Raw genomic sequence first — 18706 nt, 5'->3', positions numbered from 1 at the left:
TAAATAAATATCGTAAAGTCAATAATGAAATCATTATGGTGATGAGCGTAATATACAGCATTAACAGGAAATGATGCACATTATTATGGCAATGATTTGAATAAACGCTTCTGGCATTATAGTAATATTAAATAGGAATCCTACATGTCAATGTGTCATGATATATGTCAATCAAATCCAAAAATATATACGACAGATATATATGTATCAACCAAATAAATTAATAAAGTAAATTTGGGGGTTCATGCATCATGGTGATTGTTCATATAATCAAGTTTGAAAACATGAATTAAAATTAGAATTTGGAGAACTTAACTCAATGTAGAACGGATGAATCTTCATCTTATTTGTGCATAACTAAGAAGGTTGTCTTCTCAGCCAATCCAACCTCTTGATTGAATGATGAACCACCTTTTCTCCGTAACTCGCAATCTGAATCCTAGAGCTTGTCGTGCTGATAACGTGTTGTAAAATGAAAAGTAAGAGAGTTTGAGAGAAGAGAGAAATGACACAGAGAATAGAGAGTGTGAAGAATGAAGTGATTCTATTCATCTTACAATGAGGTTTATATAGGAGTACCTTAGGTTTACAAAAGGTAACTATTTAACAATTATATCAATTACTCATCTGATTACAGTCAATCAATCGCTAATTATATTCTGTTAATCACCAATCAATCTTAATTGGCGTGTATCACGCAACACTAATTGCTATTACATGAATAACCACATTAATATTTACAACACATTCATCATTTTAGTACATTAATTTTAATAACTATTGTATTGGTACCCAATATTAAAATATGAACCACTTTTAGTGTGGGTTCAGATTCTTCATTGGACTTTGAGGAGAGGGAGACTCCTAGTATGGGTTTAGACTTCAGATTCTTCATTGGACTTTGGGGAGGGAGACTCTTAGTATGGGTTCTGGGTTCAGACTTCAAGAATCTTGATTAGACTTTTTTTTTTGGGGTGGCGCGGGCAAGAGAAAGTCCACATCCTCTCTACCCGATCAAAACTCAACTCCACATCATTCCCAAAATCAGATTTCATTAGTCCTCCATCTCATTTTGGACCCTTAGATCAAGTCCAACCACATTAGGACTCATCCTACCCTTTCATTTTTTCACATGCTAGTACAACTGTAAAACCTTTTAATGTCCAAGAAGAGACTCTTTTTCTGTTTCATCATCAAAGCGTGGAAGTATAGACTATAGACAGAGAATCGCCTTTATGTCTTTCATTTTAAAAAGTCTTCGTCTTCTAGTCTTCTTCTTCCAAAAAGTCTTCGTCTTCTAGTCTTCTAGTCTTCTTCTTCCAAAGAAATTGTAAGTATGTATTTCACTTTGTTCAATTCAATGGATTCAATTTGGTGAAAATAAGATTGATTTTGAATACAATATCCCGATTATATGGTTACTTTTGGGCAAAGACTATCATTAACTCATAATCGTTTCTTTGATCACTGGCGAGGTGAGGACGAAATTACCATTGCTAGCTTGCTGTGATCCTAGCTGCTTGGATTGAAGCAGTTTTTCAGTTTTGTATAGTGGAATATTCTGGGTTTTATGTAACACCAAATTTCATATTAATTTGAAGGAAAGCTTTAATTGGTTGATTAAATGTTGGAAGAAACGATTAAATGTTGAAAGAAAGCTGTTTTTCTTTAGGCCTATAGTTCATAATCCATTTGATTTAATAGATCACTTGTAAGTTCAAAGGTTATTCTGGGTTCTTTTTCTAATATGCTTGATCTAGGAGTTGTTTTGAATGATATATTTTTATTGCAGGTTACTTGTTATATATTAACTTGATAAGTTACACGGTTGTAAAGCCTGAGCCAATGTCGGAGGATAATCAAGAACTGGTTGATGTTGATGCCTCTACATCTCTTCCTTCATCATCAGCTCCTAGGTGGAAGCATGATGTGTTTTTGAGCTTATGGATGATATCTTTTCACCACTCACACACCGCTACCTATTGATCAACAAGAAGACCGTTCTTCCAAATTTGAAGAACTTATATTTACAATATCTTCCCATGTTGTACAATGGAAGTGCTACTATTGATTTTGAGTGTCCTTCATTGGAAAACTTGGGTATCGAGGACTGCCCCAACTTGTCATTTCCATCCTCTGCTTCTAACTACTTCCACAGCAGGAAGCAAGTCCTTTTCAATGATCCTCTTTGTCTGAATCAGTTTCATATGAAAGTTATAGTACGTCGGGTCATAATTGGTAGGCTAGTTTGAGTTTTTTTTTTCTTTGGAAAGAGTAGGCTAGTTTGAGTTCCTGCTAGCAAACAAATAGAAATTAAAAGCTGTTTTGGTGAGTGATCTATATATAGAGCTTTTCCATATTAACATTATTTATTTGCTTTCTCAATATATCTTAGAGCTTATTTGTTTGCTTTCTTAATCTTTTATTGCAAACGAGTTCTGCTTTCAAAAATTTAATTGTTAGTCGGTTTCTTCAACTTTCAAACCATGATGGAAGTTTTTTGATTTCTTGATTCTATGTTCCCTAATTGCACCACAATTGTGTGCTTGGGCTTTTAGGTAACATGTGGCTAGGAATTAGGTAATCGGATAATTGCATCATGTTTGAAGGCTTGCTTTTTAATAAGGTATTTGTTAGGTTTGGTGAATGGTATTTGTTAGGTTTGGTTGTTGTTTGATCCTCAGATAATAGATTGTACCTTGAAAGCTTATGTATGTGCTGTTTTGGTCTTATATTTTAATGAATATTTTCTAATTGAAAAAAATGAGAACTAGTTCCGCACATTAGTAGACCAAGCGGATTTTGACTACTAGCTTATTTATCTTTTTTCTTTATGCAATCAACTCTTTTTCCCTCGACTGGCATGGTTGGATCACTGCTTAACTGCACTGTAAATCTCTGACTCTTAAAGGCATCAAATGGTGTAATCTTTTTGTTGGAGTCTGTTGGTTTATCTGGAAATGGAGGAACAAGCAGATTTTTGATCCAACCTTTACCCTCCCTATTAATCCTGGGAAAGTTATACTTGACTCCGCTAATGAGTGGAGAATTGTTGCTTTCAAGGCTAAAGTGTCCAATACTTGTGATTTTAGTTTGTTCTCTTGGACAAGGCCTCCTAAAGGTTATTATAAGCTCAATGTTGATGGCACAAGACTTGCTTCTTCTGGTTCAATTGGTGCCGGTGGTGTTACTAGAGACCATCTTGGCAATTGGATTGTTGGCTTCCAAATTAACCTTGGTATTGGTGCAATCCTTGATGCTGAAGCTTGGGGGCTATACTATGGTCTCAAAACTGCTAGAAATCTGCTCATCTCCAATCTGGAAATTGAGTCTGATTCTGCCTTCCTTATTAATCTCTTGCAGAGATCTGATCTGTCTCTACACCCTCTTGGTTCTCTTGTGGAGGGTTGTCATCATTTCATATCTTCCTTGGACAATTCTAGAATTAGCCATATTTTTAGGGAGTGCAACATGATAGTTGATGCTCTAGCCAAAAGGAGTACTGAGCATGCTCCTGGTCTCATCATCTTTGAGGATCCTCCTACTCATGCTGTGAATGCTTTCTTGGATGACTTAGTTAGTGTTTCTAGACCTAGAAAAATCGGGATTACTGTTGCTCCCCAGTTAGCTTTTCTTTTCTTTTGTTTTTGGGCCTATGTGGGCTCCTTTTGTAACCAAAAAAATAATAATTTAAAAATAGAATCCTTGTACAGATTATGAATTAAATCAATTTCATTTTGTTAGATATTAATTATTTTCATCCTGCATTTTAGACTACCTTGTTTTTCATTTGTGCTAGAAGCTCATTTTTTGTCCATTTAGACATGGAGTGCAATGTAAACAATACGGAGACATTTAGTAAATTGTTGACTTATTTACTTGTCTTTTATTTTCATTTGACTAGTGCTTTGCGGGCAACGAATGAAATGATGGACAAATGGTTTCTGAACAGAGCTTCGGAAAAATCTTCCCATGTTGTATAGGGGAAGTGCCAAAACAAACTCTCTTTCTTCTTCATTGCCAACGCGCTATCACCGACGTTTTGCTGACCCCAATAGCTGCCGATCATGTCTACTTCCTCCCATTCCCCATATGAATTTTGTTCTAGGTATAATTCCTTTGGATTTAAGCACAGAATCATCGATGTTAAACTTTATGGATGTTTTAGGGTGTTGCATGTTCCTTTGTGTGAATTTGAATTTTAATCTTCTCTTGATTAAAACTAAAATCTAGAAATAATTATTTTCATATAGAACGAGGTGCAATTACGTTATTTTCTGCTAGAAGCATGTGGGTTATGGTTAATAATAAGGGGAAATGATCATTTACCCAATTTCAACAACAAAATTGCCCACTTGCTCCACCAACAGTTTTTTAACCTCATTTACCCAAAACACTCTAAGGGATTATTTCCCTAATACCCAATTAATTCTTTTTTATTCTTTTTATTTTTTTTGGGACTTTTTTTTCCCTCTCCTTCTTTCTCACATAGAGAGAGAAGTCATCCTCCACCTTGCTGTGCTCCAGTGACCAGTGGCCGGCCGCGGTCTCCAGCGACCGGTGATCGGATTTTGGCAAAAGATGACCGGAATCCTGCGACCGGTCACCGGAATCTCGAATCAGACTATCGGACTGGTCACCGGATTCTGGCGTCTGATTTTTTTACCCCCTAATAATCATATTATTACCCCTAGTAACAAGTTCATTGGGGATCAATAATTACTGAAAAATGAAGATGTTTTTAATTTTGAATATTTTAATAGTTTTATCCAAATAAATAATCTTATTATTGCCCTAATAAACATTTTATTGCCCCCCAGTAATATTATTATTGCCTCCCAGTAATAAACCAAAATGAACACGCTACAAACGCATTTGATCAATTTTTATGTTCAATTGTACACGTTACTTTTTATTTTCTTCCCCATTCTCGGAGCTCACAATATACCCAAAAAAAAAGAAGTAAAAAACACAAATAACAGTATACCAAAAAAAAAATAATCTATGGGCACCCAGAAATTGCTCTGGGCACCCACCGAGTGTGAGGCCGGCAATTCGGGTATTTTCTGATCGAGGCTCTGGGTTCTCTGAGGCGAAGGCTTGGAAGTTGACGAGGACTTTGAGGTGGAAATGGTGTTGGGCTTCGATTGGGGAGGCTTCGAGCCGCGGCAGACTCCTCCTCCTTTGTTGCGGCCCCAGAATTTGCTCTGGGCGCTAGATCGGATTTACCAGAGATGAAATTGCTATGGGAACTTCGTCGACAGCTGTTAAGTGGGTGGATAAAGATGGTCGACGATGGCAGAGCGGCGATCGGAGAGGTCGATGGTGGGGATTGGTTGGGCGTCGGGTCGGGTCGTCGGTGAGGGGGATGGAGGAGAGACCCGAGTCGATGAGGAGAGAGAAATCGGTGAGGGGGATGGAAGAGAGACCCGAGTCTGGAGAGAGAAATCGGTGAGAGGGATGGAGGGGGGGGGAGAGAGAGAGAGAGAGAGAGAGAGAGAGAGAGAGAGAGAGAGAGAGAGAGAGAGAGAGAGAGAGAGAGAGAGATGTAATTTATTAATTAAAATGAGGGTAATAATGTCAATAGATATTAGATTGGGTAAGTGGGGTTAAAAAACTCTTAGTGGAGTAAGCAGACAATTGTGTAGCTGAAATTGGGTAAGTGGTCACAGCCCCTAATAATAACTGTAGTAGGGTTTCTGAATCAATGATGGACTATAAGTATTGGAATTTGGATGAGCATAATTGTAGAATTTTATTTTAGTTTATTTATGTAAAGCCTTGTTCTAAGCCAATTTAATTTAGAATATAATGACAATGAAACCTTTTTCTACAATTGGTCTTTGTGTATTGTGCTTGTTGCAGTTAGTGAAGGAACCAATAAAGCTACCACTTACTCCTGCCATTTTGTTCCTTCGTAGAGGGTCCAAGGCTTTTCAGTTGCAAACCCTGATTCACTGTCTATCATTTTGTAAAATATTGGTTTTTGCATTGCTAGTTATTCTATTTATGCATTCATCTCCCTGTTATGTTTTTGTAGTTGAATCAAAATATCAAGATGGCTCATGTAATTGAAAGTATTGAAGGGGTGTAGATGGAGTCTCATGGCAAGTCACTCAAGGTATATGCACCATACATAATTTTGATGCAAAAATATGATTTATCTGTTACTTTAAGTAGTCAAACTGATAGTCATTCCAAATGACAAGTTATTGACTGCAGATTCCCAGTCTACCCCAGTAACAGAGGCATTTGATCTACTTGACGATATTCTACGACAAGGGGTGTTCGTGGTATCCCTGAGACTCTGATATAATCATGGTATGTGATCTTTACAGATCTTGTAATTATGACCTCTATCTTGATGTTAAGTACAGTATAATTAGACTAAAAAAGGAAAGTATCATTTGGTCTAGTGGCATAAGTCTCCCTTTTGTAAGTGGAAGGTTGTGAGTTCGACTCATAAAAAACTAGTTGTTGATATGATAAAAAAAAAAAAAAAAACATTTTGTGTGGGTGGGTGCCAGTCACCCCAAATCGGCTATCGTAGAGGAACTACTATCGCCTAATCCTCTATTTAATTTATAAAAAAAAAAAAAGACTAAAAAAGGAAAGAAAAGAAAAAATTTGAAAGGAAAATGAGAATGAATGCCGAAGTCCTATCAGGAAATCACTTTTTTTTTTTTTATCAAAAGAAGAACTTCATTAAATAATGAAACGATTACAATGGGTTATGAGACCATGAGTATCCCACACTAGACTTCACACTGAAAGTCCATGCTGACATACTGATGGAGCCAATGAGGCCCCTACTCTAAACAAAGAAAAGGTTGACTAAGTTTCATAGCCTCCTTTGCTAACCGGTGAGCAACATTGTTGCCTTCCCGCTTTACAAAGTGACCACTACAAACATGAAATAATTGAACTAAAGACTTAACTTCCTCAATAATATGACCCTCAACACTCAAATCATTAGAACTATCCTCTAGCGCATTAACCACGGAAAGGGCATCACCTTCAACTTCTAGACTCGTATATCCCAAATGCAAGGCGAAGCGTAAACCATGTAGAAGAGCTAGAGCTTCCACCGATCTTGGGGGGAGGTTTCCAACCTGTGGCACTGCCATAGCCCCTTTTAGCAAACCCACATTATCTCTAAACACCACACCCAGGCCACAGACATTATTTTTAGCATCGCAAGCCCCATCAAAATTCATTTTTAAACAACCCACAGAAGGAGGCCTCCAATTAACTTGCGCGCCTTTATATCGAAGAAGTACCATGAACTTGCCTTGCTCCCCCCTGCTTTTCCCCATTCCACCTGCCATTCACTAGCCATTCGAATGACAACAGTTGGCTCTAAAGCCTGTTCTCCATGTCTGTGCAAATTCCTATTACGCCACAGCCACCAAGATATAACACCAAAGGTCTCCAGTTCAGTTCCAATGGAGGTAGTGCTGACATGATGCATCAAGTCCAAAAAATAAGGTTCCTGCCAAGTGTTATAAACCCATGCAAAAAATATCTCTTCCACACACTTTTAGCCTTTGGACATTCCCAGAGAACATGCATGATTGACTCATCTAATGCTCCACATTGCCCACAACTTGAATCAGCCAAAATTCTTCTTTCCTTCAAATTTTTTGCACACGGGACAAAGTCTTGTAATGCTTTCCAAAGAAAGATTCTTATCTTGTGTGGGACATTAAGATTCCATAACTTTCCCCAAAAGGCCTTGCTTGAATTATGACTACATGAAGCCACATAACTCAAGTTTTTGGTTTGCAAGCACTACACCAAAAATCTTATCAGACAACGGCAGAAAACCGTTGTGGGATTTGGAGACCCACCATTGTAGAGTGAGCCGTTGTCTGATGAAAAATCAGACAACGGGGGAACACAGTTGTGTGAGAAACACACAGACAACATGTATGTGTTATAACTGTTATGTGATAGCTCGATAGATGCTAAGAGCAGCTGCTCAGTAGTTGAGGCGCTGTCTTCAGATAACAGTGCCAGTTTTAAGCTGTTGTATGTTAAGCGTGTCAGACAACATTTTTTTATCTTTTCTGTTGTCTGATAGATCTTCAAACTTCAGTTCTTGGACTATATCTGTTGTGTGATTAACTTTAGGACAACAGAGTTCAATTAATTCCGTTGTGTGATTAACTTTTACGACAACAGAGTTTAATTAATTCTGTTGTCTGAGTATAAATTAGAAAATACTGATTCTTTAAAAACCGATGTGTGATATGATTGATTACAATGATTTAAGTCACATTTTTGGCCATTCAGACAACAGGCAGTGATCATTATATCTAATATGTTATGCAATCATTTGAACATCCTATTCTTGAATTAGATTGTGCATTCATTTGGTCCATTTACCAAACGAACAGTATGTCGTTAAATACAAACATTGTAAACTATCAAATGAGAAATCTAACCAATACAAGACCAAAAAATGGCGTATTTCCCAATCATTGAAGCCAACATTTTAAACAGAGAAATGAATTATAGTGCGTGCCCATCTACTTGGGACATCATCTCAAGAAAAGAATTATAGGACTCAACATAAAAGCTGCAGTAAGCTGGAGCCTTAAAAGCTAACCTATCCAAAGAAACAAACTCTATGATGAGATTTTTTGGCCGGTAAGGAGAAGATTATCCCTACTCAAGTATAGTTCTGTCTGATCATATCAGATGCTTTGGCAAAAATCAAGCACCAAGGAAGTGAATATTAAATGACAATTCATTGTTTCAGCCTTGTGTTCTCTGTATCCATTCTAGAATATCTGAACAATCTTCATGTCTGATAAAATGCCTGCACAATTGCATATAAACAAAACTATATATTAGCCCTTTTTGCCAACTCAACAATAACTAAAACCATTCAATGTTCATATACTATACCTGTTCTTAGTTTGGTTGCTTTTTAGTTCAAACACTTCTCAGCGGCTTGACAATTCTTTCTTCATTTGCAGTGACTCAGGCATAACCCAATTTCCACTTTTGTCATGGTATGCATCACAAATAAAGTTTAGAACAATATCCTACAAAACTTGTCCAGTGTGAGATGAGTACACAAAATTTACATGAGCATAATTTAACAATTCCAGATAACCATACTGTTAATGACAAAAAAAAAATTGCTAAAGCTAATATGTCTAACCATTCTCAGGTGCAAAGAAATAGTGCGGGAAATAATACATAAAGCTGAGGGGAGAGTTACCTACATCTCTAGCAAATAATGGAAACAAATTGGAGAGCATACCAAGGGTTTGGAAGCGTCAAGCCAGTGATAGATATGCTCGTTACGAAACCATGTCAATTGCCGTTTTGCAAAATTTATGCAGAGAATTAACAAATTCTGGGTTTTAAAATTTGAATGTAATGAGTAAGAAACATGTAAACACTAAATAGGACACAGGGACTATTAAATCTCCATGCAGCACCAGGTTTTCTACACAATCATGCAAGTTAAATGTTAACTTCGTTTTGGAAAAGAAACAAGATACCGTCAAACATTTGAAGATGTCTGTAACAAAATGAGAATGCTACCCTTTGGAACAAATTTGAAAGCAACAAGTACTAATGTTGAGGATGGTGGCACTCGTGTACTTTTCTTTCTTGTATTACTTGATCTTTTACCAAGTAAATTCAAATGGATAACTCCTAAAAGATATTTGCAAAATGTCTCTTTGTTCCCCCTAACCCAATGGTTTTATCAGATGTTACTTTTATAAAAGGTATTAGCAATATTTATTGAGCATGTCCAAAAAGTTGGCTTATAGCTTTTTTTACAGATTTATTTATTTTACACACACACACACACACACACACACAGATATATATATATATATATATATATATATTATTCAAATGAGCTCTCAAGACAGAATTGTAGAGAAAAAATGCATTACCTAGATGCCTTTTGAAATTCAGTCAAAAAGTTGTAGAACTCTCTTGGCGAAGAACTACCTCCTTGCTCCCTACACACTAATAAATACTCCATAGCCTGAAATAATGGGACCTTCTTAAGTCCTGCTCGAATAGAAATTATGTCCCTGACCCTGCAATGAAGTATCCAAAATGGTGGAGATAAAACAAGATCAGACCGACCTGAGGCAAGGCACTTTGTTCTTAATACAAGCCCAGGAAAGACTAGTTACCTCTGCAAATTCAATGGCAGTCTCCCCAGGCTTCATATTTTCGGGCTCCAAATACCACACATCACAAACAACAGCCCATGATATCATAAGCTGTAGCAGATGCATTGTGAAGGATTGCCTGCAACAAAACCATATTATATAAACCCTTATGGTACCATGGACAACATAACAACAGCCCAAGCATTGCTAAAGGCTTCCAAATCATGGATCTAAAGCAAAAAAATATCAAAGAGCACCATCAATGGCCAGCTCACAAGGATTGGACTATAACGATTGTGTTTATTGGCATTGAAACACTTCATGCTTTCCATTATACTAGTTTCAAAGTAGATATGAGTAGACAACTTTCTTGGTCATAATAAGAAAGATATGTCAAGGAACAAACCCATTCTCTAAGTAAATAAATAAGTCTGAGTGCATATTATATTAGTCTGTCAGAATTCAAGCTTACTTTCTGCTGTTCCAGAATGCATCAACAAAAATTTTATTGTACCTAATTGCGACAGGGCAAACTGAGCAGCCAAGCTCAAATGCACCCTAAACATATAAACAAATAAAAGAAAAGGTTAGATCAAACGACAAAGACCAAGAACTTCTTAATAGAAACAAATTCAGTACATATATATGTCCTACAATGAAACACAAATATTAACACACTAAAACCTTAGCAAAACAAAAACTCAGATACAGACCTTCTTAAACATAACAGTGTAGTGATTGTTTACACAAGTTCCTTCGGGAAATATAAGGAAAGGGTTATTGTCAGGCCCCACCACATGATCCCTTAATCTGAAAAAGAGATAAAACTGTACAAGTTCATATACCAACATGGGCAACAACTTAATACAGAAATCCAGCATGCTCTTTCTATTTATACTTACTTCTTCGCAACAATTTCCCAACCCTTTGATTCTGAACGATTGAACCAGATACATCCCACACTCTCCAAAATAATTTTTTGCAACAATCCTTCATGTGAGGCATAAACAGAGATAATAATCAGTTTGATTTCATCTTTCTCCAAGAAAATAAAAATCATAAGGACTCCATTTATTATATGCAAAATGCGAACTTAGATTTTTCCCATTCCTGACTGTTATTATTTGTGGTAAACAAAAATAGCATAGATCCAAAAGGCCAAAACCTGGCTCTTCACTTGGCCACTTTTACAAATGATTCATTGATGTACAAGAAAAAATATGGTAACACTACTAAATTCATTTTCTAAACCATGAAAATAAAATAAAATCACACAAAGCCAGAAAACTTCACTTCCATCAGAGGCCTGAGGAACTTACATGTAAGATGGATAATTGAAGTAATTACACTACATAAATCGGGCAAATCTAACTCGACGTTTCAATGATACAGACAAGTATAGAACTCTGTGCATGAAAGTGACTCAAGTTTCCTTGGAGGTTTTGGCAGAAACACTTTCAAAAATGGAATTCCAATAAATAACAATATTAGCAATAGCACTTACCAACCTATCCAGGATGCTTTTGCATAATTACAGCAATTGCCGTCATTTGTTCCAGGATGATGAAATCAATCATAGAAGTATGATTGGCCACAAAAACCTGCTCAAACTAGGGAAGAAAATATAAGGACAGGAGCAAATGAATATGGTTATTTAAAAAAAAAAAGGAACATTAAAGTTAAAACTACCTGCTTTGGCCGCATACTAGGCTTTGGTCCATGGTACTTCACAACGCCAGTCCAAGATGCAACAAAGAAGCTACACATTAACTCCACCAAACATCTCTGAAGGAAAAAGAAACAACAGGGCATAATAAGTACAGGATGTTCAATGTAGAAAGCAAGACCAGATGAAGGAGCATCAAGAATATAAGTGTATTATGCCCTATGCTATAATAGACTAGGACTACCACCCTAAGGATTATGCACATGTAACACTTGCTAGACAAAGACTAGAGAAAAAGGCAAATACCTTATGTTGAGAACAATGGCAAAATACAGTTCAACTATTTTTTAGAGTGCATAAAAAGATAATACATGTGTAACCCAAACAATATTGTAGCAGTCTATGAAAGATTATGCAATACTACTTCATTTAACCTGATTCCTATAAAAGGCAGTCACAAAAATCCAACCTTGTTTTCAGACAATAGGAAAAAATGCAATACATGATAAGTATAGAAATGTAATAAAACAATATGCACTTTTTTCTCAATTTTTCATGGCCTTTGAGTAGGAAGTGCACAGGAATGAATGCCGAAAGGAAAATTATCTATCCAATAGTCAAGACCAGTACCCTGCACAATAAGTTAAGCCCCTCAATAGCTAAACAGACAACAACAATAACGACAATGGCAAGCACCGTCAACTAATAATCAGCGAGACAATGTCCTGTTATACCAATAACCTCATACCAGCACATTTTGTTGCTTGATGGCATAAATGCATGGAAGTTTGAATATGTAAGCAGAAGATAGAGGCTCTAACCTTGCCGGAAATAGAACAAAGTATCGAATCACCACAAGGGGAACAAATAGATATTCCAATTCCACGGCTCCGGAGGATTCGACTTAAAGCATCGCGTGAATGAGTCCTGATCATCCAACATTCACAATCAATCACTAAAATTCGATCAAAACTTGAATCTCTAATGAAATTGGTGAGATTACAGAACACTTAGCTAGCAAGCTTTTAGTCAAAACAGTCGATTATTAACTTTGTCTCCCTAGTCCCTACCAAACAATCAGAGCTTGAACAGAAATGAGAAACTCAAACTTCCAATTCAAGGGAATAGAGGGACTTACAGAGTTAGAGATTGAAGGCGGCGCGCATTACAAAGCGAGTCTGAAGTCACCGAGATCAAGCACTGGAGCTGCGGTGGTTCGGGGGAGCTGCGGTGAAGGCGTGGACGAGTGATGCAGAGGCGCGGTGGCTTGGTAGGGAGAGACCGGAGAGCGAATAGGAGTTTTGGGGATCGAATGGTTTAGGCCGTTTTAGATGTCGTGAAAGGAAAAAAAAAAAACCCGCCTAGTCTCCTTACCGCCCAGACGAAAGCCCAGGCTCCATTACCTTTCTCATTCGAAGACCAACACAAGCCCAGAAATCCCAAATCGAAGAGAGGACGAAGAGCCGTAAAAACCCCAAATCGAGTAGTTGTGAAACCCCCAAATCGAGTAGCCCACAAATCCCCAAATTGACGTTGTAAACCTAGAGATCGAAGAACCCTAATCTTCAGCGTATTGAAGAACCTCCTCCTTCTTCCCAATTCCTAATACGCAGAACCCTATTTCTTCACAAATGGAATTGAGTGATGGATGAGTCGAGATAATAGAACCCTAATCTTGGCGGTGATGCGTGTAGGCTAAGATCATGATGTAGATGAGGAAGGGATTGCGGAGACAATAGGGAGAGGAGCAATCTAGGAAAAGGGACAGTAAAACGCGAGAGGAGATGATGTTTTGAGGAGAGATGCTCGAAGAAAAGGTAATTTGTTATTTTGTTGAAGTGTTATTTTGTGCAAGTGGGAGATAATAGCTATCAAGGTGCGGGGGTTTGGTCTTTAAAAGTAGTCATGAATCAGACAACACGTATATGAAGTTATGTTGTTTGATTATACATAGTTTAAATTTGAGCTGAGGGAGCAAGGAGGGATAGTTCCCGCCTATGTGCAATCATAGTACCAGCTTTGCGCTAGGGATAGGTATCTCTCATTTAGACAACACAAATAAGAAATTACGTTGTAGGAGTACATATATGAAACCTATATTTCAATCAAAGTCTGTTCATTTTGGGAGAATGAATGACATTTTGGATGCATTGAAATTTTGCCAGTATATATCTTCATTACTTGGACAACACAAAGTAAAAAACTATTGTATGATATTTTGCAAGCTACACTCATACAACAGATATAACTATTCTGTTGTCCTTTGGAGTACCAATTTGGAGCCAAATTTGAGTTAGGCCAAGAGGGAAATCTACCGCTGTTTTTTTTTTCATTCACATAACAGATTATTCTTGTAACTGTTGTGCAATGACCTTCTAAACAAAAACTTCATAATTTTAACCACCTTATACAACGTAAGTTTACTAAACGTGTTGCGTGATTCACTGTTCTTCATCACACAACACTCTTTTTTTTCCGTTGTATAAAAAGTGTTGTGTGTGAACGTTTTTGGTGTAGTGAAGTCTCGTGCTACCCAATAGCCTGACTTTACCGTATAAACTCCATTCTTTGTATAGTGCCACACTAACTTGTCTGGTACCGTTCTTAATCCCAAAGGCATGCTCAGTATCATATCAGTTTCATGAGGGAGAAACATGGTTCTTATCAGGAAATAACTTTTTACTTCTTTGTTCATATACAACATCCAGTAAGAGTGCTTGACAGACTCCAAGATAGGCATCTCAATGCTCCCTAATGTGTACATCGTAAGGGTACCAGTAGTTCTGTATGAGCACTTATTACTCTTTTCATGGGTTATTATTATTATTCTAAAACTGGCACCCAGTTCTGAATATACTGATATTGTGATGATATATTTCAAACTTCTTATGTTGATAAGCTGAATTTATAACTTATAAGCATTGCATCGGTATATGCTTGGAACGTCATCTTTAGATCAATGGAGCTCCATAATTGCTTACTTGATCATTTGTAGTGTAACGTCCCAAACTGCACCTCAACAGCTCGAGCACGTCACAGTTCCCCAAGGCTCAAAACATAAACTGAAAACTCGATTTACAGATCGCAAAGCAATTTTTGTAAAAACACAGCGGAAGCTACAAATACTTTTGAGGTGTAAATCTTTAAATCACTAGAATTTATTTCGTTCGTCAGGAACCTGAAATGAATGTACACACGAAAAATACGAACTTCAGGAAATGAGAATTCGATCCAATCGGACACAAAGTGAATTATCAACAAATTTCAGAATACAGAATTCAAGAAAAGAATTTAGAACAAACTCCAGACGATAGTTTGCCGAACTTATTCTGCACACCCAGCCCCGTCCACTATTGTCCCGTCACTAGTGCACAGTACCTACATCCATAATGTTGTAGGGTGAGCTTTCGTCCTCGTTGCTCACAAGAAAAAGAAAAAGAAAAACCGAGAGGGTTGCAAATAAGACCAGATAGTCATCGAGAAAGGTATAGAGGATGCAAGCATCCAAAATTAAGGGTAAGATGACCCCTATCACGCCCTAAATTTTGAATAAAGAAATTCGAATCTGAAATGTGATAACTCAACAATAACCAAAAAGCATTTAGAACATTTTTCATTTAAACTAAGCAACAAAACAAACCAAGCTCACTAATGTCAATATCCACTTGTTCTTTAGAGTCACATTACATTACATAGTGTTTACAAATTAAACTGAACAACAATTCAATAAGTAAACACACCCACCACTCTCACTACACAGTGGAAGATTAAAACTAAGAATACCCTTCTACGTCCACACTATAAAAAGTACACCTCAACTTCGAAGATGATTACTCGATATTCTAACATGCACAATAACCTCTACACCATGGAATAGTGCACCAGGTTGAAACAACAAACCCGGTAACTTTTTGCAAGTTCGTGTGAGTAAACCAAAATAACCACAAATCTCATTTCCTACTCAAGGACAACAAATTAACACAATGATTAATTTCAACATAAATCCTTTTCTTTTTAAGGAAACACATGTCACAATTGAAATCTCAACTATAAATCCAAGAATTCATTTTTCTTTCCTCTTAACTGAAAGCATTTCTCAATTCAACTAAATAGAACCAGCAATCCCTGCATAGAGAATTAGTTCAGGAGATTACATTAAAATCACTCAATAAAAATGAAAATAGAAAATAAATAAGAAATCAAACCACTCACGCTAAAGCCAAGAAATCACCTTTCAACTCCAAATAAACGATTTTACAAAATGACTTGTTTTCAAAAACTCGACATCCTTACCTTTTAAAGGTAACATAAATCACTAAGTCATAAATCATATTATTTTAACTCACACCATAATATGAAAATCAAGTCCCTCCTCGGACGATAAAAGAAAGAAACCACTTGAAACTCTCTTTTAAAAATGTATACTCATGGTCTCACGTAACCCACGTGTTAACTCATGCAATACAATGACTGACAGCCTAGAGCTCTAACTGATCGCAACCACTCACCCGGCCAAAGGCGTGGTTCCCGATATATTTGTCTCTGTCACTACTGTGACACCAGATCCGTAAGTCTGAAAGCATTTAAAAAGTCCTACATGACTCAAAATGTTACAACAAAACTCAAATACTCTTTCAACACAATAAAATAAAAAATTACATGATATATTGTATTTCCACAAACAGTAAACGCCCACAACAATAAACCGAATAAAATCACAATTTACTATGCATAACACAATGCCACACCATCAAGATATATAGTTCACGTAAATATACACACACACACACACATGTACACACGTACACACACACACATAGTCATCCACTTAGGAATGCCACTAATACCAACTATAGTTCATAATGCCACTAATACCAACTATAGTTCATAATTGCAAAACTCGAGAAAAATCATTTTTATAATTAAAATCTCATTTTACTTACCTATGAACCGTAGCCGATCAAGTTCATATAATTTAAAACAAAACTTTATTTCCAGAAAATAATTCACAAGTTAGCGATTAAACCGAATGATAATGTAACTCGGTTCATAAATGAACCACGTGAGATTTACTCACCTCTAAATTCCGATGCATCTACTCTTACAGCCGAGATCAAGTGCAGAACATTCTTCATCCATCACCTAAGTAAAATACAATTTCAATTCAGTACACAAATCACAAACCGATCAAAGTACGAATCCCTTATTTGAACTAAAACCCATAAATAACGCTAATCAAAGAGAAACTTCATACGAGACCACCCAAAGTCTCTGAAACACTTCTACAATCAATATATCAAAACTACAAGTCAATCGAACCGCTGGATCCTCAAGAATAAAAAATTGAGATAATCGAAATTGGCAAAAACCCTAACATATTCATGCAATCTCCAAAAATTACATATCATATATTAAAATGCTTGTATCGACGAGTAAATGATAAACGAAAGATGAAATTTCCCCAAACATGGCCAGACGCGCCGCCGGGTCAACTCAAAAGTAGGTTGATCCAACCATCTAGAATGTAGATATTGATGAGATGAGTAACTTTCATACCTAAAGTTAAGACCGAATCGGCCTTGATCAAGCTCGAGAAATCTACACCATTGAACTTCAAGTCGTGATTCCGACCACCACACTTCGAATCGTGCTTCAAGGCAGCCATGGTTGTGATCTAGAGGAGGAGAGCGTCACAACATGATAAGTTTTATGCACCGCCGTGGTCGGAGGAGAGAGTTTCGACCGGCTCTGTCAGGGCCACTGTTGTCGCCCCTCGATCTCCGTCTACGGTGTGTGCCGGAGTAAGTCGTTGTCATGGGTTAGCAGCGCATGACCGGGCAAGTTGGTCTGGGCTGGGTCTGCCACCATAGGTCTTGGAAAAGCGAGATGGATCCGGGTTAGGCTGGAGGTTTTGCGTCGGGTCTGGGGTTGGCTGAGAGAGAGATAGAGAGAGACTTTCGGAATTTTCTGGAAAGTTTCCAAAAATGGAAATTCCAATTTTATTTTTGGAAATTTTCCATTTATACTAAATTTAGAAACTTTTTCCATTAGCCATAACTTCTTCATACGAACTCCGATTTACGCGTTTCGCATGTCCACGAACTCGTATCGACACGCTCTACGATCTTTGTAAAGAAAGTTTTCAGAGAATCCTAACGAATAAAAAGTCAACCTTTTGACCCCTCAAAAATAAAACATTTCGAGTAATTATTCGTCTGAAACACTTTTGCTTCACCCTCGAACCACAAAATCGTACCAATGAATACTTTATTAATTTCAGGAAATTTCAAGAATTAATAACGAATTTCCGGAGTATTACAACCCAAAGGTGAAAAAGTGAAGATAGAGGTTAAAACCCAAAAGTTGCTCACAGAGAAAGAAAGCACTTTTTAATTGTAACAAACATTGGATGTAGGAGACGAGATGGTTGATTTTTAATTTATGCATTGAAAATAAAGAATTGTTATCAACACATCTCAAAAGTCAATATACGCACCTTTTTTTTTAATTTTGTTTTAAAATCAAGAACAAGTGTTAATCGCCCAATACCATTTGGTCTAGTGGCATAAGTCTCCTCTTTGTAAGTGAAAGGTCATGAGTTTAACTCACAATAGACTAGTTGCTATATATGAGTTGTTGATTTGATAAAAAAATAAAAATAAAAAGGGTGTTAATCCATTAATAGTAATGAAGGTTACATTACAAAATGACTCACCTAGACCCCCGCGCTATGACAATATTGAGCCATGAAAGAAAACCCTAAAGCAATCTAATATAATGCAACCCTAGAGTGAAGCTCTCCAAGAATCAAGTAACCTGACATTACCCGGGAAGACTCAAAGCAAGTCAAGAGATTTCTCCAATTTATTCATGTTCCCTAGGATACACC

At 37.0% G+C, this 18706-nt stretch overlaps 2 protein-coding genes and 1 long non-coding RNA gene across 4 annotated transcripts; all 3 read right to left on the bottom strand.

The window, feature by feature from the left end:
• Positions 1-6809: 6809 nt before the first annotated feature.
• Positions 6810-7328, bottom strand: LOC112171254. The gene has a single exon (XM_024308464.1). The coding sequence runs from the start codon at positions 7326-7328 to the stop codon at positions 6810-6812; it is 519 nt and encodes a 172-aa protein (XP_024164232.1).
• A 1075-nt stretch (positions 7329-8403) lies between these two features.
• On the bottom strand, positions 8404-9778 carry LOC121050142. 2 transcript variants are annotated; one of them, XR_005802101.1, is made up of 3 exons: positions 9275-9773; positions 8914-9053; positions 8404-8824 (listed from the first exon to the last, which is right to left on the bottom strand). It is a non-coding gene; the product is annotated as an uncharacterized LOC121050142 (long non-coding RNA). The 2 variants fall into 2 exon arrangements; XR_005802100.1 differs by having other exon boundaries at positions 8404-9053; positions 9275-9778.
• A 201-nt stretch (positions 9779-9979) lies between these two features.
• On the bottom strand, positions 9980-11666 carry LOC112171253 (glycerol-3-phosphate acyltransferase 9-like). The gene is made up of 3 exons (XM_040509287.1): positions 10865-11666; positions 10624-10709; positions 9980-10290 (listed from the first exon to the last, which is right to left on the bottom strand). The coding sequence occupies exons 1-3, from the start codon at positions 11105-11107 to the stop codon at positions 10113-10115; spliced, it is 507 nt and encodes a 168-aa protein (XP_040365221.1). The 5' UTR covers positions 11108-11666; the 3' UTR covers positions 9980-10112.
• Between the last annotated feature and the right edge of the window lie 7040 nt (positions 11667-18706).

This window comes from Rosa chinensis, chromosome 6 (genome assembly GCF_002994745.2).
Source record: "Rosa chinensis cultivar Old Blush chromosome 6, RchiOBHm-V2, whole genome shotgun sequence".
NCBI lineage: Eukaryota > Viridiplantae > Streptophyta > Magnoliopsida > Rosales > Rosaceae > Rosa > Rosa chinensis.
This window is presented reverse-complemented; position numbering and strand designations above follow the sequence as displayed.

Excerpts from the sequence above, each read along its gene's own strand:
- LOC112171254 (XM_024308464.1), bottom strand. The coding sequence starts at position 7,328 with ATGGCAGGTGGAATGGGGAAAAGCAGGGGGGAGCAAGGCAAGTTCATG.
- LOC112171253 (XM_040509287.1), bottom strand. The coding sequence starts at position 11,107 with ATGTATCTGGTTCAATCGTTCAGAATCAAAGGGTTGGGAAATTGTTGC. Across the intron at positions 10,710-10,864 it reads ACACTGTTATGTTTAAGAAG|GGTGCATTTGAGCTTGGCTG; the intron begins GTCTGTATCTGA and ends TTATATGTTTAG. Across the intron at positions 10,291-10,623 it reads GCATTCTGGAACAGCAGAAA|GCAATCCTTCACAATGCATC; the intron begins GTAAGCTTGAAT and ends GTTTTGTTGCAG.